At 38.4% G+C, this 24,263-nt stretch overlaps 1 protein-coding gene across 2 annotated transcripts in view; it reads left to right on the forward strand.

Moving 5' to 3' along the window:
* The first annotated feature begins 712 nt into the window (after positions 1 to 712).
* LOC103036679 (tetratricopeptide repeat protein 28) overlaps positions 713 to 24,263 on the forward strand; it is a 203,933-nt gene continuing 180,382 nt past the window's right edge. For both annotated transcript variants that reach the window (XM_022664890.2, XM_022664891.2), the window contains exon 1: positions 713 to 1,437. In XM_022664890.2, coding sequence (XP_022520611.2) covers positions 1,411 to 1,437 — 27 coding nt within the window. In that variant the 5' untranslated portion in view covers positions 713 to 1,410. The remainder of the gene's footprint in view (positions 1,438 to 24,263) is intronic.

Here is a 24,263-nt window from a genome sequence, read left to right on the forward strand (position 1 = left end):
AAAATAAATCCTGAAACATTGCTAATCATTATTCATAGTACTATTGCTAGTACTGATAACAAATGAATAGATTTTCTAACACTCAAAAACAGTTGATCCCATTGTGTGGGCACCAATAGCACCATATCATTTTTTATGCAAACCACAATTAGGGCACTTCTTTATTAGAGAATCCCCTCACTGGGCATTTTTTTTCTGGGTACTCCTACCTTTAGAAGCACCTTACAGACCACTGCACTCCATTTTTAGTGGAAATTGCACCTTTAAGACAGTGCTTTGTAAGATTGGCACAGAAACGCAGGCAGAAGGTAGATCACAGGCACTCATAGATGACCACTCATCAAGACACATTATAAAAAATATATATATTTCAATCATAATTTATTGCAAGAGGAGGCATGCTGTAGCAAAGCGGACAACGCCTTTTTTCCCCACAAGAAGGGCAGCCAATGGGACACTATCTATTTTTTTTTTTATTTTCAACATCCCATCTCTGTCAGAGTTTAAAAGTTTGAGGACAACTGATGTAATAAAACTGCCTATATTTTATAAGTTGCTAAAGAAGAGAATGATTCAATATTATTGAAGAACATCTTCTATAGCTTTTGCTTTATGAGTTTTCAGCTATAGACAGACTCGATCTGACCTCCATCTGTGACACTGGCAACATAATAAGCTCGGTCTGTCTGTCTGTGTGTCAGTTCCTCGGAACGCCTCGCCAGCGAGGCAGGGGGAAGTCTTTATAGTAGGCTCGTGTACTTGGTTGCTACTTCTTCCAGGATATCCTCCCACCGCTGTGCAGATTTAGTTAGATTTCCCGCAGCCTCCAGGAGAGCCATCTGTTGTGTTATTTTTTATTTTTTTTTATAGTAACAGAAACTCAGTATATAGTAAATATATATTTATGTAGATGTTTAATTCGTCTTTTAGGAACTATTAGGTACTCTTTTTTTCGCAAGGGTAGTAATGTTGTGTTCGCGTATTTGCTTTTTTTCTTTTAATGCACGACGGTGGTGAAGAAGTTTTGATCTAAAGTAGATACGATAAGCACGCGCGACCCCCCGGTCCCCGGTTTCACAGCCTGACGTCTCCTCGCGGATGAACCGCATCGCTACGTTGCAGCAGATTTTTTTGTACGGCAGAGATACGGAGCCGCTGCGCCTGGCGGAATACCGAGCGGCTGGATTGTAAAGTAACTGTTCTTCATGCTCTGTTTTGGGTTTTTATATGACGAATCGCAGTCAGCAGTGTCGGCGGGTCTGATCTCAGTTCAGTCGGACCGCTGTCGGAGAGGAATTATGGTCCAAAACTGAAGAAAGTCCAGAGACAGAATGACTTACTGCGACTCCGGCGAGCCCTCACTTTCTTGGTGTATAAAATCTTAATGTTTCACATTTTTGACGTACAAATATGATGAAATGGCAGCCCCGGAAGAAGGTAAGGCATGCTGATTAGACTTTTTCTCCATCTGTAAAACGTTTTCAGAATTTAGCAAGGTGACCTAGATCTTTAGCCAGCCTAACATCTATCTGTGTCTCTCTGCCAATGATTTCTCCGTGTTGCACAGCCTCCATAATATAAATGTATTGGAGAAGTTGGAGCAGAATCGAGTTGGAGTGATTTATATTCTTTATTTTAACTGTTTTATTATATGTGGGTCACTCGAAAAGTCGAAAAGTTCGGCAAGGTTCATCTAACCAATGTTGAAAAAAAATGCGTATGTTATATAGGCTAAGCATCGTGCAAATGTAGTTATGTTGCCATTCACAGGCTTAGCTTAAATAAATAACGATGCATTTAAGCTGTTTCTCACTACTTTACAGTATAATGTGTTTTCCTCATGCAGTCAGTACTCGTCTGTCAGCTGTGTTCTGTGTCAAAATTTAGGCTGTCCGTATCTCGGATCATAGATCAGGTGTTTCAGATAAATAAACGCTCTGTATGAAATGACAGGAACGCGTATGATAAGTATGATATTTAATTCCATAATCAGAAGCTATAGAGCAGGTGATCCAGGCGCAAGCTTTAACGCTACATGCGTTATAAAAGAAATGGGGCAGAGGAGGGGGGAGTGGTGGTGGGAACGCTCGCGGAGAAGAATTATGACATTGGTAGCGCCATATATGGAAATCCGGGTTTTTCTAAAGCAATTTTGTGGAAGCTCACACGCTGGGGCTGGTCAGGTTGATTAGGCTGGTTGGCTAGACTGTTTCTTTAACCAGCATAAGGGATATTTTTGTTGGGAGTTTAATGTTTTAGCTGGCTGACCATTCTGACATTGCATAACCAGCATAACTAGCATGATTACCAACATGACCAATTCTGGTTGACTAGCATGACCTACAAAATCAAACTAGTAGACAAGCATGACCAACATGACCAAGCTGGTTGACTATCATGACCAACATCACCAAGCTGGTTGAATAGCATGACCAACAATATCAAATTAGTTGACTAGCATGAACAACATGACCAATCTCGTTGACTAGCATGACCAACATGACCAAGCTGGTTGAATAGCATGACCAACATGATCAAACTAATTGACTAGCATGACCAACATGACCAAGCTGGTTGACTAGCATGACCAACATGACCAAGCTGGTTGACTATCATGACCAACATCATCAAGCTGGTTGACTAGCATTACCAACATGACCAATCTGGTTGACTAGCATGACCAACATGACCAAGCTGGTTGACTAGCATGACCAACATAATCAAGCTGGTGGACTAGCATGACCAACATAATCAAGCTGGTTGACTAGCATGACCAACATGATCAAGCTGTTTAACGAGCATGACCAACATGATCAAACTGGTTGAATAGCATGACCAACATGATCAAGCTGATTGAGTAGCATGACCAACTTGACCAAGCTGATTGATTTGCATAGCCAACATCCTCAAGCTGGTTGACTAGCATGACCAACATGACCAAGCTGACCCACTGTTCTACCAGTATGACCTGCATAAACAAAATCAAATGCAACACATACTATGGTGATCAAGAGCTGATCAACCAGCTGGTTTACCAGCATAGGGTATTGTTATAGATTAGGTTATGTATAGATTACTTTTTTTAACCAGCTTGACCATAACACACCAACTTAACCCATCTGAAAACAGGTGGTTGTTAGGATATTTAACGATAGCCAACCCATACAATGGTACAGTCTTTTTTTCTGCATTCTGATTTAAAGCCAGTGTTTCCACCATGAATTGGCCCCATTACTCTTCTGTGTTTAGCCTGGCTTATGTGTGTAAAGTAGGGGGTTAACCTAGTTGGCACCTATACAAAAACAAATGGGAACTGGGTGTTAACTTACAAATAACCAACTGTGTGTGGACATCACCTCTAATGAGGTTACTTTAAGTGGCACAGCAAGTATAAACACACAAACACATCTTGTCTCATCCCAGCAGAGACGTATTGACAATAGAACAGAACTCTGGAGCAGTTAAACATAAACCTTGGAACTGTTGGCACCATGCCTAATGCCAGACTTGAGCTAGATGAGTATAAAGCTTCCAACATTAATTAGGCTGTATTTTGGAATAATGACTCTCTATCTAGTACTTTAAAATGTGATTTGAGGATTTGGGGATGGGTTGGGGTGCTGATCATCTAATATTCTCACACAGCTAACACTCATCTTGTTGCATGCAATCAAATCATAACAAAAATAGTTAAAAATCTAGTTGAAAGACTTTTTCTCGACAGAAGAGACGGTTAATTGGTAACAAAATATGATGATTTCTTTTATACCCTTGATTTTGGAAGAAATGATGAATGAGTTGGTGTCAGAATACGTTTGTCCATATTCTATACATGTATTTCTGGGCTATTCTTAATACGTCAGAATGTATGAGTTAGTGCTAAAATAAGTAACAGGTAGTATGATAGTAAGACATGTATCCTTTATTGTGCCCATCTTTAATTTTACGTTGTTTCTTGAGGAGCATTTAACTTGATTTATTTTGAGCCTACAGTTTAGGTTAATTAGATTGTGGATATAAACACTGACCGAGATTTAGCACCGGTACCAGTTCTGCACTCAGGGTGTGTTCACACCTACAGTTAATTGCTTTGGAAGTTTGCAAGCTTGGAGTGTTTTCACCTTGATTTGGTTTGTTTACTTAAACAGGGGAAAACCCAAGTGAACTAAAAGGCTAAAAAACTACATGAGAACAATGTCTTTGCTCATTAGTCAGAGCAGTCTTGAGGGGAAAGTAAATACAGGAAGATGGTCTGGTGTTAGCTTGGAGTTTGGTCTACAGTATGATTACTCTGTTCACACCTGCCCAAAGTAAAACCAAACAACAACCAGAGTCTTGTTTTACCAGATTAAACAGTGGGGGTGTAACAAAATGGATAAATCTCTTTAACTTTTGTTGACCTCAATATTGCACGTGTATTACAGTAATCATATCAGGCCATTTACACATTTACACAAGAGTTTTCCTGGCCCCAGTGCTGGTTCTGCAGTTGTATCATAGTACTATAGACCATTATTTCTTTAGACCTGAATCAATCCTGCTACATTGATAAAAATGTATGTAATACTATCGATTCATCACCGGCCAATTTGCTGTGTATATACCTTCCCTCAAACACATATACACAGCCTGGCACACACTCTAATATTTTTGTGAATCGCTTTTAGCTCTGATTGCCTTATTTTTTCACCAAGGTCTTGCAGCATTGATGATGGAAGAGTCTTGCACATTTGACTCTGCACTTTGGTTATTTTATGTGGCAGACTGGAGAGGGCAAAGTCATGTGACTACTATTCTTAATTAAGGGCACATTCTAAAGAATGCTGGATGATTTGTTAAACCTGTTTAATATACTGAGTAGGGCTGTAACGATTAGTCAATATAATCGACAATGTCAGATATAAAAGTTTGTCGACTCCAAATGTTCATTGTCAACTAATCGTTAATTCGCAGCACAGTGACTTAGGTGGCTTAGTGGTTAGCACGTTTGCCTCCCAGCACTGAGGTCTTGGGTTCAAGTCCCTGTCTGGGTGGAGTTTCCCTGTTGCCTCCGGGGACAAAAACATGGAGATCAAGTAAATTGGAAACTAAACGGAATACCCAGAAAATGTTTTACTCTAAAATGATTTGTATGTGTTTTGTATAGTATTGTGTGTGTGTTTGTATAAAATGCATGACTGTGCCCAGATATGGATTGGCACTGTATCCTGGGTAAATGCTGTAGTGCCCGATGCAGTCCTCCAGGTGAATGGTTGTTTCTGGTTGAGAGTATGCTGTGTGCTATTGGCTGCCGCTTCTCACCTGTGTAAAACGTGTAAATTGTAGTGTCCCTGGGTTTCTAGAAAGGTGTTATATAAGTGTGACTGCATTAATTCGTTCATTCAACTCGGTGTGTGTCTCCAAAAGTGCCCAAACACAACAGATTACATTCCTAATACTGAGCAATACCTTTCTATTTCATTTCATTATGTCCAATTGATCATTAGACACTTAACAAATTGAGGAAGACAACATTTATTTTTAAGTTACTTTTGCCCGCAACCATCCACCTCATGTCTTTCCCATACTTCAGATGAGCTTGTATGATAAATAGATAAATATCATGAAATGTACAAAAGTTTTTTGTGTAACATACAGTATGAAAGATATTAAAACTGTCTCCATCACATTAAAGATTATTAGCCGTGATTCTGAAGTGCAGTCAGTAGATATGGGAAGCAGTTATTAGGTTAATGTGCCTGCTGCGTTCTTGTGCAGAAGCAGTTAGGAATGAAGGCAGAGTTATCTTAATGACTGAACTCCAGCCATAAAAAGCTTGTTTGGCTCATATTTCTGGAGCAGATATAACACTGTAAGTTGTACAGATTTATGTAGTTAACCTTGAAAGAGGTTAACATGCTGAGCATGAGCTTTTAACAATATAACCAAAGCGCAGGTGTTGCTAACATGTCTCTGTGATGTTATCTCCTTAAGCGCTTCCAGACATCCTCATTTATCTTAGTCTACAAAGTACATTTCCCATCCTGAAGAACAGAGCCATGTTTATGGTCAACGACTCAAGTGGAAATTGAACGTTTTTGTTTGCCTTTTTTTTCTCCCTCTTTTTGTAGTGCTGCCAGATGTGGGAGTAAATGTCTCCCTTTAGACTCTCGGGCAGATGTTTGGAAGCTGCAGTTGTCTGGTAAAAGGGTGATTTGTGAATCTCAGGCTTTCTTATCAACCACAGGGTTTATGTCCTCATTCCTAACCTTGTTCTGAAAGTCCTGACCTCAGAAAGAAGCCTTATTCCACTGCATGCTTTGCTTGCATTATCTCCTTATTTATGAAGTGCCTGTGCATAAGTTAATGGCTAGCACTACCACAAGTGGCCCATCAGTCCAGGAGATGACCGATAGCCAGTGGCTGTTCTTCCGTTACAGGTGGGAGAGATCGGGACTCGGGGCACATTGGGGAAATATTGTAATGACTTACAGAATAGTAAGTCTGACCTTTTAAAACTGCAACTTTCTGCACAATTTCATGCAGTTTAAGCCTGAATAACTTTTTTTACTTACTGCTATTTAAAAAACAAAAAAAATGTCAAAAGAGAGTAAAGTACTGTTATGTTTTGCGATATACTGTAAAAGAAAATAGTGCTGTAATGATTTTTCTGGGTTGTTTCTGCTTCTTTGGGGTTTATATTTAGTTAGAAATAAATTATGTTTAATAGTAGTTTTGTTAAGTGTTGCCATTTAATGTTTTTAAACGTTCTAAAAGAAGTTTTGGTGTGTCTACTTGAATGTTTTGGGATATATTGTTAAAAAAGTGTCAGTACTTTCATCAGGTGTGCTAAAATGCTAATGTCACTCACCATGACTAACCTTTGTTTAAAAGGCCCCATTTTCTTCATCCAGCCTATTTTACCATTAAATGGGAAAATGCATTGCAGTTCTTAGCCAGCATGGCTTAGCCTACAACACCATGGCCATGCAGTCAATCATCATAACTAAATTCCTAAGGGAAGATCTCCCTGGTGGGCGAGGCTGCACACTGATGGTGAGTGAGGATTGGGCGGAACGCACAAATTTAAAAATAACACAAGATGCAAAATTAAGAAAACTCTTGGCAATCTGGACACACAGGGACAAGCTCCCTGTGTGCAGGAGAAGGCTGTACAATCCTTCTGCAGGTGAAACAGAAATGTGAGTTATAATGCATTCTGCCATATTTATCTTATAGTGTCTTCCAGAGTTTAAGTATAAGTAACCCTTGAGTATAAGCACGGGTTACCCCTGTTGTAGAGGAAACATATATAAACCTGGGGTGGGTTTCTTAGTAGCTTTTTAGCTTTTTAGTTAACCTGCACAGGCTCTGAGTGGTACTATGATCGGGAGTTCGAATCCCAGTCATGCAGCTTGTCATCAGCTGCCAGAGCCCTGAGAGAGCATAATTGGCCTTGCTCTCTCTGGGTGGGTAGATGGTGCTCTCTCCCACCTCACTCCTAGCGCGATATCCATTTGCACAAGGCATCTGTGAGCCGATGCATCGGAACTGAGTCACTGACTTCACACGTATTGGAGGAGGCAGGTGCTAGTCTTCTGGTGATCACCTGATGAGGAATTTACAGCAGAGTAGCAGCTAAATTAGGAGGAAATGGGAAACAATAAAAAAAAAAAAACACCTGCATGTAGATAATAAATGTTTTTATTTTGATAGGTATTTCGTGCATTTACAACTCTGGCAGGTAATAGACAGTTAATAAAACATGGGCTTTCTATTGTAGCTATTCTATTTGTATTGGAGTTTTTGACAGACCGGAAATGTACGTGAAAAAAAAAAAAACTACCAGGGGTGCCGTAAAATAACCCACTTTTTTTCCAACTGGTGATCTTTTGCCCATTTTTGCTGCTCAAAGACTCTTTTGAGTCTTTTGTGGATACTTAAAAAGCATGACTACAATGACCTGTTGCCATCACCTGTTTGAGATCACATCATTATTTAGATTGTCACATCATTACTAACCACAAAGTGCCAGCAAATTTAAATGTGTATATGAACAATTGATAATAACAAATGATTAAATACGTGTCAGGAGAAACCTTTGGTTGTTTTGGCATTTTCTATACGGTCCAAGCTTTTTATGGTTTGGGGTCATTAGCGAGACTATTGAACACCCTGCGAAAGATGCGTTTCAATGCTCGTTGCTATCTTACCCCCCGCCAACAGTATATTTTAACACCTTGTGTCTGCGTTGTTAAAATAGGGTCAGAGTTTAGGAATAAATCTACACTAATGGGTGTGATGGTCTGGAAGTGAGGTGTGTTCAGGTAAAGTTCTGGTCTGTTTCTATCTTGGTGGAAATGCAGGTGCACCACTGACTGATTAAAACCCTGACAACAGTCAACAGCCAGCCGCCCAATCCTATCTTAACCATGCAGGAGCACTATGTGCACTGTGCACCCTCAGCATTCGTACACCCCCGCTCGTTAAACACACACACAGACGCACTGCAGAGGGGAAACTCAAATTTTACAATAAACTGAATAAAGAATAAAAAAATAAGTGAATGAGCTGCTGGCATACCTTCAAAGCAGGAACACACAGATCGGTATCCTCTGCTGAGACGCACAAAGTGCAGCGCTGTTAAGATATTAACGTGCTAAAGTCAGAGCTCACCTGGCTCTTAAAGTGAATGACAACTGGCGCACTTGTACCTAAAACACATCCATATGGAAACAGTGCAGGAAATATGTAAATGCTTCTATCAGACTCTATAAGGACAGGTGAACCTCTTAAAAAAGTGAGACCAAGTTTAACAGTGTTACTGTGACAGCTGTAGTTTTGTACACACATTCCCACTCAGAAATCTGCATATTCTCCAGGAAAACCCTGGGTCGGTGAGCGGACTGATGCAGATGCAGTGTGGGTAAGCAATGGGAAGGAGAGAGAGAGTAGTGGTACCTGCTGTTCTCCATACGACCTGGTATTTATGACCCAGGAGTGATAGCAACACCGGGCGGACCCCAGGCCTGTCCTCAGGGAGCTTGCTTGAAGAAAATTTATGTGCTGGTCTCTGCTCTCCTTGCACTGTTACTCCCATCCCCCATCCCCAGAGACTGCTGGGACAGAACAGGATCCATGTGTGGATCTATAATGGTGTACGAAGGCAGTTTGGTGTGTGTGTGTTTTTGCATGTATATATACTGTATGTATGTGTGCACATAGTTGTGAGTAGCTATAATGTTTTATAGTGGTTTAAAGGTAAAGGTGTGTGTGTGTGTGTGTGTTTGACCTATATCTATATGCGTATGTGGTTTGGGGTTACTGAGGTGTATGGTTTAGGAAAGGTTTGTGGAGTGTGTCAGAAAAAAAACTACTGATTGATATATGTGTGTGTGTGTGTGTGTGTGTGTGTGTGTGTTTGGGTTACATGTTGTGTTTCCTGCTTTTATATTGGTGCTGAAAAAATGGGCATGCTTGAGATTTTTTCAGATTAATAATAAAACACAATATTTCATACTTTATTAATTAGGGCTGCATAGCATATCATTTCAGCATCATTACTGCAGTGTGGGCACATGCAGTAATCACTGTTGGATATGCAATTTCAACAAAGGCAAATTGAATTAAATGTTAAAACATTTTTGTCCACTTAATATACAAATGAAATTCCCGTATTTTTCATAACATATATATAATATTTTTCCAGTATAACTTATTTTATTTTAATTTTGGCTACACAGAGTGGGGAAAATCTGTGTCTGTATTTTTAATATTGCAGTACATACTGCACAAATTAACATTATAGTTAGTTTTTCCCAATATTGTGCAGAGCTATAATTAATCATTGCTTATCTAAAGCTTTGAGTAGCTCTCAAAACATTACAATAGTTTTATAATAGAGTAATAGTTTTACAATTAATAATTACCATTTCATTCCCAATAGACTATTTTACACAAAGACTTAAATGTATGCTTGATTCTAAAACAAATATAAATACTGGTAGTAAAATCAGATATTTGAATTGATTTCCAACACTTTTTAGGGATCAAATGTATTTTTGGAAAGAGTCTCATCTACTAAGTGGACAGAAAATGCTGTAGATTGTAACATAAATGTATATGTATACACATATGTAGCATATTCTGCAAAAAACAACTTCTACACAGGAGCCCACAGGCTTGTCCTGATGCATGTTTTGCTATGTAAGAGATTATAATCTAGCGCGTTTTATGTATGAATTTTACCAGTCAGGTATTAAGGAGTAGTAAAGACACACAGGATTGTACAAGAGTTTCAGTTTAGTTCTCCAGCATAGAGCCTGGAGCAGCATTAGCATTAGCGGCTAAACGCGCTAAGCGCTAGCTCTTTTCTCCATTCAGAGGTCAGTATATTGGACTGTAGCCTGCGCATTTACCGTGTTAAAATAAACTATGTGGGAAAATTGCAATCTAATATCGCCCTGGCTTAACAAAACACTCAGTGTCGGGTGGCATTTACGGTTAGCTGCTAATGGTAATGCTGCTGCACCTAGCCTTAGTGGAAATCTGGAAATCTAAGCTTACTGTAAATAAGCAGAAGCGCTTTACTCACCCAAATAAACAGTTTATAGGAGAGAAATCTGTGTAGATTAACATCCAGCAGTTGTTTGACTTAAATTCGCTTTTTTTAAATTACAGTTTTTTTTACTTAGCTTAGCTGTACTTAACTTAGTTAGTCTAGTTTTGTCTAGCAGGTTTTTCTGCCTTGCGTCCAATGATTGCAGGTAGGCTCCAGACCAATCCTGACCCTGAACAAGACAGGTAGATGCTTATAGAAGGATGGATGTATGAACTGCTCTAGGCCACTCTATCAAATGCTGTTTAGAATTGGTATTATTTTAAGTCTGCTCAGTTTAGAGGCATACTCAAAAACAGAGAATAGCTGGAGGTGGAGATGGGGCCTAAACAAGTGGAAAGACACGCCCAGTATGGAGATAGATGAAGGCAAGAGCCTGTGGGAAAATGCAGCCTTTTACAGCCTGAACCACAAGGGAATATTCTGAAATGAGATCGATATGCTGACTCAACCGTACCCTAGCTCTGTGCTCAATAGACTGGAAAAGGCATATGGCCGCCGAGGGGCTGCCCGTTGTGAGTTTATGAGAGAAATTCAGAGTAGTGTAAACTGAACTAAATTTAGCCATGTTAATACAGGAAGTGCAGGTTTAAGGGGTCTGAAGCAGTTACACATGCATTGCAGGTGCATGTTATATAAAATAAGTCTGATTTGTGCCTGAATAAATATAAATAACAATAAGAATTGTAATTGTAATATGTCATTTAAAAAAGCCCTAAGAGATTGACACAGTAAGTAAAAACAAATGCACCTTCAATGCTAGACCTACTGCACCTTTGTGATTGATAATCCTTTGTGATTTCATGTCCTCTCACACCGTGTAACTGGCTCTAATCTCCTAATCTTCAGGCCTCTTGCTTGTAGACTTTGGCAGCTATTAGATTTGTAAGGGGAACAACCCATACACACCCACATCTATTCTCACAGATGCCAGTAAATCCCACTAATTTGATTAGCTCCTTGGTCGTCACAGATGGGGTCCATAAGCTTACCAAGAGCTCAAGTTGCCAGAAATGTGTATATTGGTTTTGTGGGTTGTGGTGTGTGTTGGGAGTGTGTTTTTGGAGAAGAAAATGTTTACAGAATTTCAGTGTAATGTACCTTTTATATAAATATATTATATCATGTTTCTCCTGATCAGGTTGTGATCTGATCTAGTATTTGTGTTTGTATAAATAATATAGCCACAGAGTTTAGATAAGATGTGTTTCTGATTAATACTCATTTAAATCAGTTAATTTTAGCAACAGATTAAATAATAAGACATTCTGGACTGTTTTAAGGGATCATTGTAATTAGTTTATTTTTTAAATTAAATTTACTATTACTGTGTGTTTAATTTCTGATGATCCAGTCTGACTATTCTCCCTGACTGTTAAGCATCCGGTTAAACCACAGCAGTAATGTCCCATTGTGTATATATATGTGTGTGTGTGTGTGTATTTGTGTAATGGTACACTAGGGGTGTGCCATATCGTATCGTACTCAATACTCATTTTCACGAGGGCCACATCAGCATAATGGCTCTCCTCAAAGGACTAGATATAACTTATAAATGTAACAAAATGTAAATTAAAATGAATGTAACTACTCCTTAATGTTAAATGAATCTATTACTTATTCAATTAATATATTATAGTTGCATGGAAAAATATGTTTGCTTGTTGCTCTGTTATAAATCCTTTTAATTTGTCATTTTATGAAAGCCATAAGTTCCATTAATCAAGGATCAAAATATTCAAGTGAACAAAAAATAACATCAAACACAATTATAACATTAACTTTGATCAAAACGTTTGACATACTGAAAAGAGGCTTAATTAGTATTAAATCTAAAATTGTAAGCTACTAAGAACATGTGTGTAGCATTTAACAAAAAATCTACTGCAACAGCCTCGCTTCAAACTAATGAGATGCTTTAATTACAATTAACATTTTTCTGCTAAATTACAGCAGCGTTTCCACATCAATGGCTACACTGCTGTGTAGTGGCAGTAAGCTGTAACTTTGTTGGTAACACAATTGAAATGCATTGTGGGAAATGTAGTTTTTTGGTCAAAGCACATTTTGACCTATTTATTTTTAGACACTAAGACCTTTCAAGCTCTCCAGGGCCTTGAGTTTGACACATGTGCTCTAGTGGATTAGTGAGTTCTCTCAGTTTGAGTTTACTCTCAGTCAGTAAAGAGATGGTGTTAAACACGGAGTTCAGGTCCCAGTGTTAAATCACCACAGAACATCTTAAAGTCCTGATTAACTCTCAGGGTATTAAGTGATTAGCTCCACCCTTTACATGCTGTGTAGCCCATGTGGAGCATGTTTAAGAGGTGCGCAGCAGCAAAGGACTCTGGGAAAAAGGGTCTGATTATTCATCTTTGCACCACTTTCCAAACAAAAAAAAATAAAAAGTTACGCCCGTGTGTACAGTTGTGGACAGAATACTTATGTTTCTAGTGTGAAATAGATGTACAGCGTACATCTTTAAAAGAAAAAAAAAAAGGACTGCAAATTTAGTTTTGCAGTACCGTATAGATTTTTTTAAAGAACACAGTATAATTTTTCAGATATTAGTTTATGTACCGTATTTTACCCACTATAAAGAGCACTTAAAATCTTTTTATTTTCCCAAAAATCATGAGTGCACCTTATAATCCGGTGCGCCTTATGTATCAATTTTACCAGTCAGGTATTAAGGAGCAGTAAAGCCACTCTGCTGAAGTACAGAGTTATACAGGAGTTGCAGTTTAGCTAGCTCTTTTGCTGTTCAGAGGTGAGTATATTGGACTGTGGTCTGCGTGTTTACCATGTTAAAACAAGCTACATGTGACAAACCGCTAGCTGATATCACCCTGTCTTACCAGAACACTCAGGGTTTCTCAGTGTAGCGCTGTCGGGCAGCATTTATGAGCTTTAAGTTGCTGCTAACTGCGACTAGCGCTGCTGCTAACCACGCTAAAATATTGGAAATCTAAGCTTACTGTAAATAAACAGAAGTGCTCAGAAGTACTCACCCAAATAAACATTTTTCAGGAGAGAAATATGTGTAGATTAACATCCAGCACTTGTTTAACTTTAAAAGAAAACCTTTTATTTAGAATTACAGTTTTGTTTACTTAGGTGCCCTATAACCCCCATTTCCCCAACCCCCCAAGCAGAGAGACCTGCTGAATTAGAAGGGAAACATGGCTTTTGTAGTCCATAAAATACAGTATATGTAAAGATACTGTCAGACAGTGGTTTATTTAGTGTTGTATTTAAGCTCTGTACACCATATTGAAGTAATGTAATCTGTCAATAGATACCACTTGTTCTGACTTTTTTCTTTTACTCAAATTTTATAAATATAATAGTGTGCATTTATACTATGACACCTTTGATTTAAATTCAACCATCACTATACTTCTCTACAGTATTACAATGTATTGCAATATATTGAATCATAACCAATGTATAATATTATTTATCATATCCTGAAAAATATAAAGTCTGGCAAATGCACAGTCCTAGTTCGTAATAGTAACATGAGTCAGAACAGCAGGAATCGCAGTGCACAGGCAGTATGAGTTAGACATCAGAAGAAATGAGGAAATAACAAGAAAGTGCTGCTGAGGGGAAGGAATTCAGGTTGGAGATGATATACTGTAGCAGTTTCATCTTTAAATTCAATATAGAATTTTAATGCTGAAGTTGACATAGTTTATACGTGCGATCCACCACACCATTCTTTATCAGCCTCACTGTAAACAAGACATTCATCATGTTGCTCTGTAAGCAGCAACCATAACAGGTAATGGGGAATGATCCCTTAATATAAGTCACTGACGGGTTTTAAACATCAATCATGCAAACGAAAAAGGGAAAATCATCACACACTGTCACCTAGGCTACTACATTAGTACAATAACAACTGTCTAGCTAGTTGCAAACAGGCTAAGCTAATTCTTCAATGCCACAACACAACCTGCTTACATAAAGAAAAAACCTAATACAGCATTCAAGTCAAGTCAAGTCAAGTCAAGAAGCTTTTACCCTCAATATATCTGAACACAGGTACACAGTATAACACTACAATCAATACAATAAATACAGCAGACTAAACACTTTAACAGACAGGTCAGTGCAGTACTGATAATATATAATGAAATGTTCTTGTGAGGATAAGGTGCAGAGATGTGTAACATACTGTAACATATATAACATATATAATCACTGCAGTTACTGAGGTAGAGAGTTTATAGTACTATAAAGCAGCAAATATTGCTGAAAGGGATACAGCTATTTCGGTTCCAGTGTGTGTAGAGTGATGGGTGGGTTCAGTACAGTCTGTATGTGTGTAAAAAGTGGTGGAGGGGTTTAGTTCTGTTCTGTGTGAGTGTGTTGGGTGTGTGTGGGGTGTTTCAGCTCCGTGTTGAGAAGTCTGATTGCCTGGTGGAAGAAGCTGTTGCAGAGTCTGCTAGTAGAGGCTCTGTGTGTTGAGGAGTCTCACTGCCTGGTGGATGAAGCTGTTGCAGAGTCTGGTAGTGAAGGCTCTATGTATTGAAGTGTCTGACTGCCTGGTGGAAGAATCTGTTGGAGAGTCTGGTAGTGGAGGCTTGGATGCTCCACAGGAAGTAGAAATGCTGCTGGGTTTTCTTGGTTCTGGTGTTGAGGGACCAGGTAAGGTTCTCTGTGATGTGTACACCAAGGAACTCGGTGTTCTTCACAATTTAAGTATCAATTCACCATAATAGAGGAGGTGTAGACATCATGTGTCTAATCAGTGCTAGAGATTTGGGATGGCTTAGTGGCTTTACGGTTACGGCACATTTGTCGTTTGGGTATTGGGTTCAGGTCCCCATCTGGGGGGACGTTTTACCATGTTCTCCCATTGTCTGCGTGGGTTTCGTCAGAAAGGTGGGGGTTTAATCCCACAGTCCAAAAACATCCTTGCTCAAGGACAGCGCTAAAACAGCGCTAGCCCACCAAACCTGGGCATCGAACCCACAACCTTGTCATTGATGACCTGGTGCTATAACCCTAAAAGAAAAAGCAGTATTCTTTTTGTCAAAAAATAAAACAGTGACCTTAAAGAAAGGTATTTATTGTTTGGATAGCATCAAACTTGATTGGTTTCTGGGTCATAATATTGGAGTTGCATACTAATAATTCACACTATTTTAATCATCAATTAATTAGCAGTGTGTGAAGAGTCTTTATTCAATATTTTTTTTCATTTTATTTCTTGTTTATTTGCAATCAGTGAGGTAAGATTCCACTTCATTTAAATAATAGATTAATATAGATCTACATTTAATATCAGGAAGCTGTGTCTCAATCAGGTTTATGTGCTTCTTCTTTCAGAGACATTAACCCAGGAGAGCTCCTTTTCTGTGTGGCCAGTAAGTGGCAGGAATTCAGGGGAGATTTTTGTAAAGGATCCAGGCTTGTGTCTTTAGCTGTCGTAGCTGAAGAGGGAGAGCTGATTAGTGTTTGTGTTAATTACCATCTGTCTTCGTCTCTTTGGCCTTTTTTCTTTCATCCCTTTCAAAGTCATCTCGTTTGCGTTGCGTCTCTCTTATCGAGTAAGTGTGTCTATCAGCGAAACAATACCCTCTGTAGCCTCATCAAGGCGCTTTGCTCAGATCGAGGTCACTGTCTCTTCTTGTGTTCTTTTTAAATTGTTATAGGAGGATGATATTATGCTGCTAATCTAGATTTGAATGCTTGTGTTGTCCCTCTGCGGCTTGTGGGGGTACTAGTGTGGAGAATCCTGGCTAGCAGCACACTCTTATCTTGCTCTGAGTTCGGGAATTTCCTGTGGCTCTTGTCATTTTATGTGTTTGATGCGAAGAGATCAAGAGGTACCACAACCAACAGATCTCTTGCTGTTATTTCTCTGGCTATTCTGGAAACATTACTGTCCGTAAACATGGTTCTATTGTTACTGTACAGTTACAATGAAGTCCCAACACAGTGGATGTGAAAACTAAATCCATTAAACTTTTGGATAAAAAAACAGAAGCTGAAAGACTTCATTGACTGCATTGAGGCCTGGCAGCTGGGGATAGTGCTACTCGGACTATTAGCACTTCAAAGAGTTCAGATAAAGGCCCTTCATCAGAGCAGCTGAGGTTAGATAATGAAGCTGAACCGGGCTAGCAGAAAGCTTACAAAAAGATTTTATTTTACCAGATGAAACAGCTAATTGTTTCTGGAAGAAAAGTCTTGGAATTTTCCTATTGTTTTTTGGGAATGAGTAAATCCATAAAAGTGCAAGATTGGAGCCTCACAGACCATGTAATTATTGAGATACCTTTGGGAGAGGTCAGAGTACATTTATTTCTCATGATAGTGTTTTGTGATTTTTTAGAGAGGAGGATTTGTAAAGGAGCCAATATTTTTTAAACCACAGATATTCAGTTTTGTTTGCAACAATATGAGATTTTTCAGAGCATGGTAGAAAATATAACTGTGTCACGGTAAAGCAATATTGTACAATTGCCATAAAGCAGTGGTTCTCAAACTTTTAAAGCAATCTACCTGCAATCTGCAAATTATTAATTATCTTTTCTTGTAAATGCAGTACACCTATGAAAGCTTGAGACTAAGATAAATAACAGGACTGTGAGAAAATGTAGTGGACTACAGAGTCTACATGGAACCCCTTGAATACTCGGCTAGTTATTGTGCTATTATTACTAATACAAAAACTATTGTGAATTGTGGAGTTCCACAGGGTTCAATTGCAGGACCTGTAAGAATTGTAAGCTTACACATAGGGTCTACCAGGTTAAACACTAAACACAAACAAACTGATGTTTCAAAAAAATTAAAGGTAAAAATTTTTTAATATTTAATATTAATATTTTTGTGCATGAATTACAGTTTCAGCAATTATCTGGTGTACCACTCTGAAATGCTCTGTGTATCACCAGTGTACACCTTTCACAGTTTTATAGCCACTGCTATAAAGCATCAACAGAATTATAATGCTAAATAAAAATTATACATACGATGAATATCAGACTAGTACATTGCATTTGATGGCGATTATAAGATATATATTTGGATAAAAAAAAGGATATGCACATGCAGAGGGGAGCTTTTCAATTTGCTTTTTTGTTTAATACCGTGGAATAAAATAAAACCAGTTACTGCTGCAACCCAAGATGAGTCTGGGAGGATATCAAAATAATTACAAATAAGCCATTCCACTGTCCAGAATATAAATTCTAAGTGGAAAAACTGTCAACGTGGCCAAAACAGGCTGTTTTAACATGCTCAGCCTGAGAGCAGACCGCAAGATAAGTAAAGGAGTTTCCAACAATCCTGTAATATCATCACAGGACCTGTTAAAAGCTCTTATCATCAAAAAGAAACCAAACCAGCCGGATTTTTATTGGAAGTGGAAGGAGCAAACCCTTTAGAGAAAATCAGACTAAAAAAGATTTAAGATTTAAAAAAGATTTAAGTGTTAAAACAAACACTTCCCCTCAAAAACCCTCTTTAGTGATATTATTATTATTATTGTTTGTAGCTGATGTGGTGCACCTAATATAAACTTTTTTAGAGATAAATGTTGGGGTTTCCTAATTACATTTCTGTGAATTGTATTTGACAAATATTTTAAAATACATTTTATTTAATTGTTTAATTTTGTATTTATCAATATTGTTAAATTACAAAATGAATGTTCTTATGTTTAAATATATATAAAAATATAAAAGTTTGCATAGAGAGTCCCAACACTAATCCATTGTTAAAAGGCCTATGTATTTTTTAAATATTGTTAAATCACAAAATGAATGTTCATATGTTTAAATATATGTAAAAATCTAAAAGTTTGCATAGAGAGTCCCAACACTAATCCATTGTTAAAAGGCCTATGTATTTTTTAAATTACCCATGTATTTAAAATAATTGATAATACATGCTGATAATAGTGATGAAGTCATTTACATTTACAGTGGCAGTCCATGAATCCATTTTTTAATAGTGGAAGGAACAGCTTGAGCTTTAATTACAATGTGATACAATCTTGCTTTTCATATTTTGTACATTCATCAATATTGAACAAAATTTCATCAATATCTTACAGTATATTTATCTTATAGTATGAGAACAGAGTAATAACATGTTTTCTATTTTCACAATTCTCACATAATTTCACAATTTCATAATCTAGAATTCAGTCAATAGCTTTTTAAAACCAGTATTGTGGAGCAGAAATCCCTCAACCCAACACGTCTCTAATGCTGATACCCCACTGTTCCTCAGGGACTCCACCAATTACTGTCACTTTTCTGTTCTGTCACATGCGACCCCCACTCAACTCCCTCCATTAGGATGAAACCATTATTCCCTCTTTTCTAGCTTAACTAAATTTGTCAAGATCATGACAGCACATTGTGCCAAATTACCCACAATTCAATGATTCTCCTTCATGGTGGCAGCAGGAATTTTGATAAAATGGAAATGGTTTCTTTTCAATTGTTCCTTATATGATGTTTTAACCTCTTCACTGTATAATTACTTTAACTGATACTGAATAACCCTCCTCTGTTTCTCCCTAAATATTTTGTTTTCATTACTTAACACTCCTCCTAATATCTTCTGCCTCATTTCCTCACTTACTCGGTTTCAACTCAGGCCCCTTATTGTGAATCCTTGTGTAAATAGCTTGGATAATCGGCTCTTTTACCAATTTGTATATATGAATATTGCATGACTGCCAAGTCTGTACAGAACCAGATAACTGTGCCATTCTCTCCTCTCCTGCTTAATTGAAATTCAGTGGAACTGATTTTAGTCTGTATGGTCGTCTTTTGGTTAGGGGCACTGTCTGTGTCTCCCATCCTAGTTTTCTTCTTTTTTTTTTAACAGCAGCTCCAGTTAAAGTACAGTCTTTATAGAGAGTAAGTGCAAATGAGCTCTAAGAGCAGAGAAATGAGGTTAAGTGTAGAGGATGTCAGAAGAGTTGATATGCTAACCCGTGCCATATCAGAGCCTCACAGACTTGACTCGAATCAAAAGGACAGGGATTCTTCTTTTCACTGGGGGAAGTGAAGCTCTGAGCCGGGGAATAGATAGGGTGATTTCACAGTTTTAGCCCAGACGGTTTTCTGAAAGAAGCCTCACTAAGTGGCCATGGCTTATTTTAATTTATTTGGAATGTCACTGACTCGGCTCTATACTATGTGTATATCAGTGCTGATAATGAAATATATTAAAGCTCAATACACTCTGTGATTGAATAAAGTTACACTTAGGTCGAGCCTCTTAAGAAACCCCAGTGCTCTTCACGATCAACACTTTACACAATCCTTTACACTCAATACTCAACCAACACACACCTGCGAGAAGCAGCAGCCAGTCACACATAGGAAACAACTGGAAATTACCATCAAGGACTATGCATGGACTGCAAAGAATACTATATAGACTAGGGGTATTTAATTAGAATTCAGTACGGTCCAGTTAAATAAAGAAAATTGCTGTATTATGTGTTATGATTCAGTATTATATCCTGTATACTGAAGAAGCCTATAGTAGTTCTGTCAGTGTTTTATGTCATCAGCAACTGAAAGACAAAACTAATTACAAATACTATTTAGTATATTTCAACAGTATTTATTGTTTTAAAAAGGCATGTCACAATAATTAAATTATTGACTTATTGTACAATAAATGGAAACTCCAACAATAATTTAACTTATCGAGTCTAATAATGTGAATCTGATTTTATTTAAATTAGATTTAGGCTTGCCTGTCGTGATAATTACATAAATGAGAAATTGCACAATATACAGAGAAATGTTTGCTGAACTCGGCCAGAATATCAGCTTAGTTTAAAAACAGCAGTTTTGTTTTACTTAATATTATTACTGTTAGTATGTTTTATAAATGTAGTATTTTTATTTCTTTTTCTGGTGCGCACCATCTGTATTAGCTTTTCTCGCTTTATTCTCCGACTGCAGCTTCCTGCAGTGTTGCTGCCTGCTTCGCCTGTTGTGCTTCTCGCTCCCGAATCTGCACAGATCTGATTGGTGTTTGGTGATCTTATAACACACGTGATTGGTCTGTGAGTTTACTGCGCCTCAAAGGACGTATACTGTAAAGACAATAAACTTTCCACCGCTTTAAATGAACACTGACATTGAAATTAAATCCTTCTAGGTAGTTTATCGGTTTGGGTCCACATTGGACAACATCTGGGTCCTGACCCGGACCGTGGTCCGCCTATTAGTGACCCCTGTCTTAGACAGTGACCAATATTGGACAGAGTGCCAATCTATATCTGGGTGTATAGACATGCACACACACATAACCCAATTTGAAAGTAAGTAGCCAATTTAGAATAGCCAATTTTGGTACAATTTACAGAAACCCGGTTATCTGTAGGACTGTGGGAGGAAACGTAAGTCCTTGAATGAAACCCACATGGACACAGAAAGAACATGGAAATTCCACTCACATAGGGACCTCAGCCTTGCGAGGCAAATGTACTAACCTGTGTGAATATGGCTTTAGCACAAGACCCTAGAACATTTCAATATAGACCTGGTTTTGCCACCTGTAAAATTTTAAATGGTCTGTTTACATTTAAATTGTGTTTGAAAAGGAATTTAGTATTTAATGAAACGGTTTAAAAAAGGCCATTTATAAGTATTTAAACTGAGGAGCTGAGAGTGTGCAGCAATGTCTCATTCAACTTCTAAGTTAGTCCATATGCATTGTGATGCATGTGGAGTCCTAAGTGGTTCCTTTGGAATAAGAATTACATGCTGGCATGTAGTGAAGAGCCTGTTTAAATGGAGTCAGGGAGCAGCAGCCTGAATTATATTAGGCACCACGGTCCGTTGCGTGTTTACTGATTGGGTTATTCAAATCGGTGCTTCTGCTCCTGCTCCAAACACGTAAACACACTGAAAAGGACACCTGTTCTATTAACCCTCTGCATCTGTTTAGTCTGTGTGTGTGTGTGTGTGTGTGTGTGTGAGAGTGTGTGTGTGTGTGTGTGTGTGTGTGTGAGAGAGAGTGTGTGTGTGTGTGTGTGTGTGTGTGCTTGAGAGAGATTAATGTCGCCTTCAAAACCTGCTGCCTCCCTGGCCTGGACTTTTCAAAGAGTGTGTATCTGTGCTTTTGTAAAAACAGCAGGATCTTTCCTGCAGTTCAGGTGTGTGTGTGTGTGTAGTGTAGAGTAGTGTTGAAAGCAGTGATGGTGTGTTTCTTGCCTGTATCTTGATTTTTCCTCCATATGTCCCACTTAGTATAAATGTTTCATACTACTGTTTCCAAAACTGACTCAAATTCTACAGAATATTTTGACATAAGCTCCAGCCCACGAAACCTGTCTCCTCCCCTCATGTCATGATAATGCTCAGAAATTTGATGGTTTGAAGTGTTGCTAGAGCATTAGTTCTACACTATGCACCTTATTTACTCTGCGTTCAAGTTGAAACGAAAGCGAGGTTGGGGGGATGGGAGCGCACTTAAACCATAAAGGCCAGTGCCTGTGTGGACAACTAACCTCACACACCTCCCTGAATTAACGGTGAAAGCAAAATGAGCAGAAAATAAGTGCAAGATTCCCCGGGCTGTTTTAATAAAAGCCTACAGTAACTGGACTGAGGGTTATGTGCACAATGTGGAAGGTAGCTAGGTAACTAATCGCCTTTCTTTGCTGTATTAAAAAAATTAGTGTGTAAGTGGGCTTGCTAGCTAGTTAATTACTAACTAACTTAGTGACTGTAGAAAAATACCTATAGTCCATCTAGCTATAGTCCTCATGTCAGTCCTGATGCTGTCAGTCTGCCCATTCTGGAATATTGTTCCACTAAAAACTCTATTTCCCATCATTCTCATCCCATGGACTACAATGACTCAGCTGAACATGTGACACTGCAGCGTTCAGCCTCGCCCACATCTGATTGTTCATTCCCCACACCTGTGTTCACCTGTATAAATAGCCCTCTGTTTCCTTTGCTACTTGCAGAGTATTATCTAGTTTTCTAGATCTGTTAGAACGCGTTTTCCTTGCTTTCTTGACTTATTGTTATCGCCCTTTTTCTGCTCTTAGTTTACTCTCTCTTTTAGCCCTATATTTCTTCTGTTGATCTTTAGTTACTGACCTTGCTTTACTCTCTGACTACTTTCTTTTCTCATCCCTTTACTCCTGATTGTTTATCCGTGTACTGACCCTGCTTCCGGCTCACTAAGTTCTGGTATGTTGCTATTTATTGCTGCCCTGTTGTTCACTAGTTGTCCTGTGTACACCAATCCCTTTGGGATCTGTGTTAATAATAACCCTGTATTTTCAAATCAGCAATTGTCTCACCTTGTCCTGGCCCTGGTGACACCTCCTTACAGGCTTCACTTAACTATCTGTCCAGGCAAATAACATGGGCACAGCATCCTTTTTCAGCATTCACACTCCAACCAGTGTTTTAAAGAAATACTCTTTGTGTTCACGTTATTCTGTAATATCAAATCAAATCAGACATAAACTTAATGTTAATCTGAGTATTAAATGCTAAATATAGTCCAGCTAAGCACTGTAAGTGTACACTCTGTAAGACCAGGATCCCCACAGTAGGATATTAACTAGCTAGCTAAGCAGGCTACCCTAAAGAGCTACGGCTTGACTAACGTTACCCCCCACTCATTTTGACATTAAACCAAGAAAATAACCATTTCAGGGTTAATCAAGTCATAGCCGGAGAACTGAGTTTAGCTAGCTTGCTGTCTCTCTGCTGGCTGGGTAATAATAATATGGCTAGCCTTAGCTAGCTAGCTAGCACCGTAACATACTTCTTAAATTGAATGCGTGATCTCTACTGATTTTTTTGCGAATCCATACATGGTAAATGTCGGGATTTTTAGAAAAACTTTCTTCTTGAAGAGGTGTATTTGGCATCATAGCAGTGAAGCAGCATTGCTAGGACCCAGCTAGTACCAACGCTACTTCCGTCCCCCACAGCCTCGTTTTGGTAGATAATGCTGACGTAGAGGTGAATAAAGCATATTCCAGTAGGACAATGCTAGTCCATATGCTGCTGATGTCTTAAGAGCTTGGATTGAAATCACAGATACCATGCCATGGCCAGCCGCATCACCAAACCTATCCCTCACTGAAAATGTGTGGGAGGCTATTGGACAGCGTATCAACACTCCACCCCTACTGCAAAACCTGCAGGAACATTTAATCTGACACAATATTAAAGGACACCATTAGGAACCTCTATAACTCCACAGAGAATTGTCTGGCATGTTGCATTGTTACACACGCTACTTACACACACTACTTAAAATGACCCATTTCAGTGTAAATTTGAATTATTTATTTTTCCTTGTGACATTTTCATTCCTTAATAGTATTGCAATCCAACGTTTCTTTTGGTGAAAGTATATTAAAATATTGCATTTTTTTAAGTTTTCTTTTTTTATATTAGTCAAAGTATGTTAAACAAAGCATTTTCATTTTCGATTATCCTATTTGCACTAAAGGGAAAACCAGATTATAAAACACACCGGATTATAAGGCGCATTATGCAACATTAGTAAGCAACAAGGGTGTCGCCATGTTTCCCTTCTAATTAAGCAGGTCTCGTCGCTGGGCGGCGACACTTGTAAAGCTAAGCTAAGTAAAAAAAAAAATCTTATAAAGTCAAATTAGTGCTATGTATTA

Source organism: Astyanax mexicanus, chromosome 22 (genome assembly GCF_023375975.1).
Source record: "Astyanax mexicanus isolate ESR-SI-001 chromosome 22, AstMex3_surface, whole genome shotgun sequence".
NCBI lineage: Eukaryota > Metazoa > Chordata > Actinopteri > Characiformes > Acestrorhamphidae > Astyanax > Astyanax mexicanus.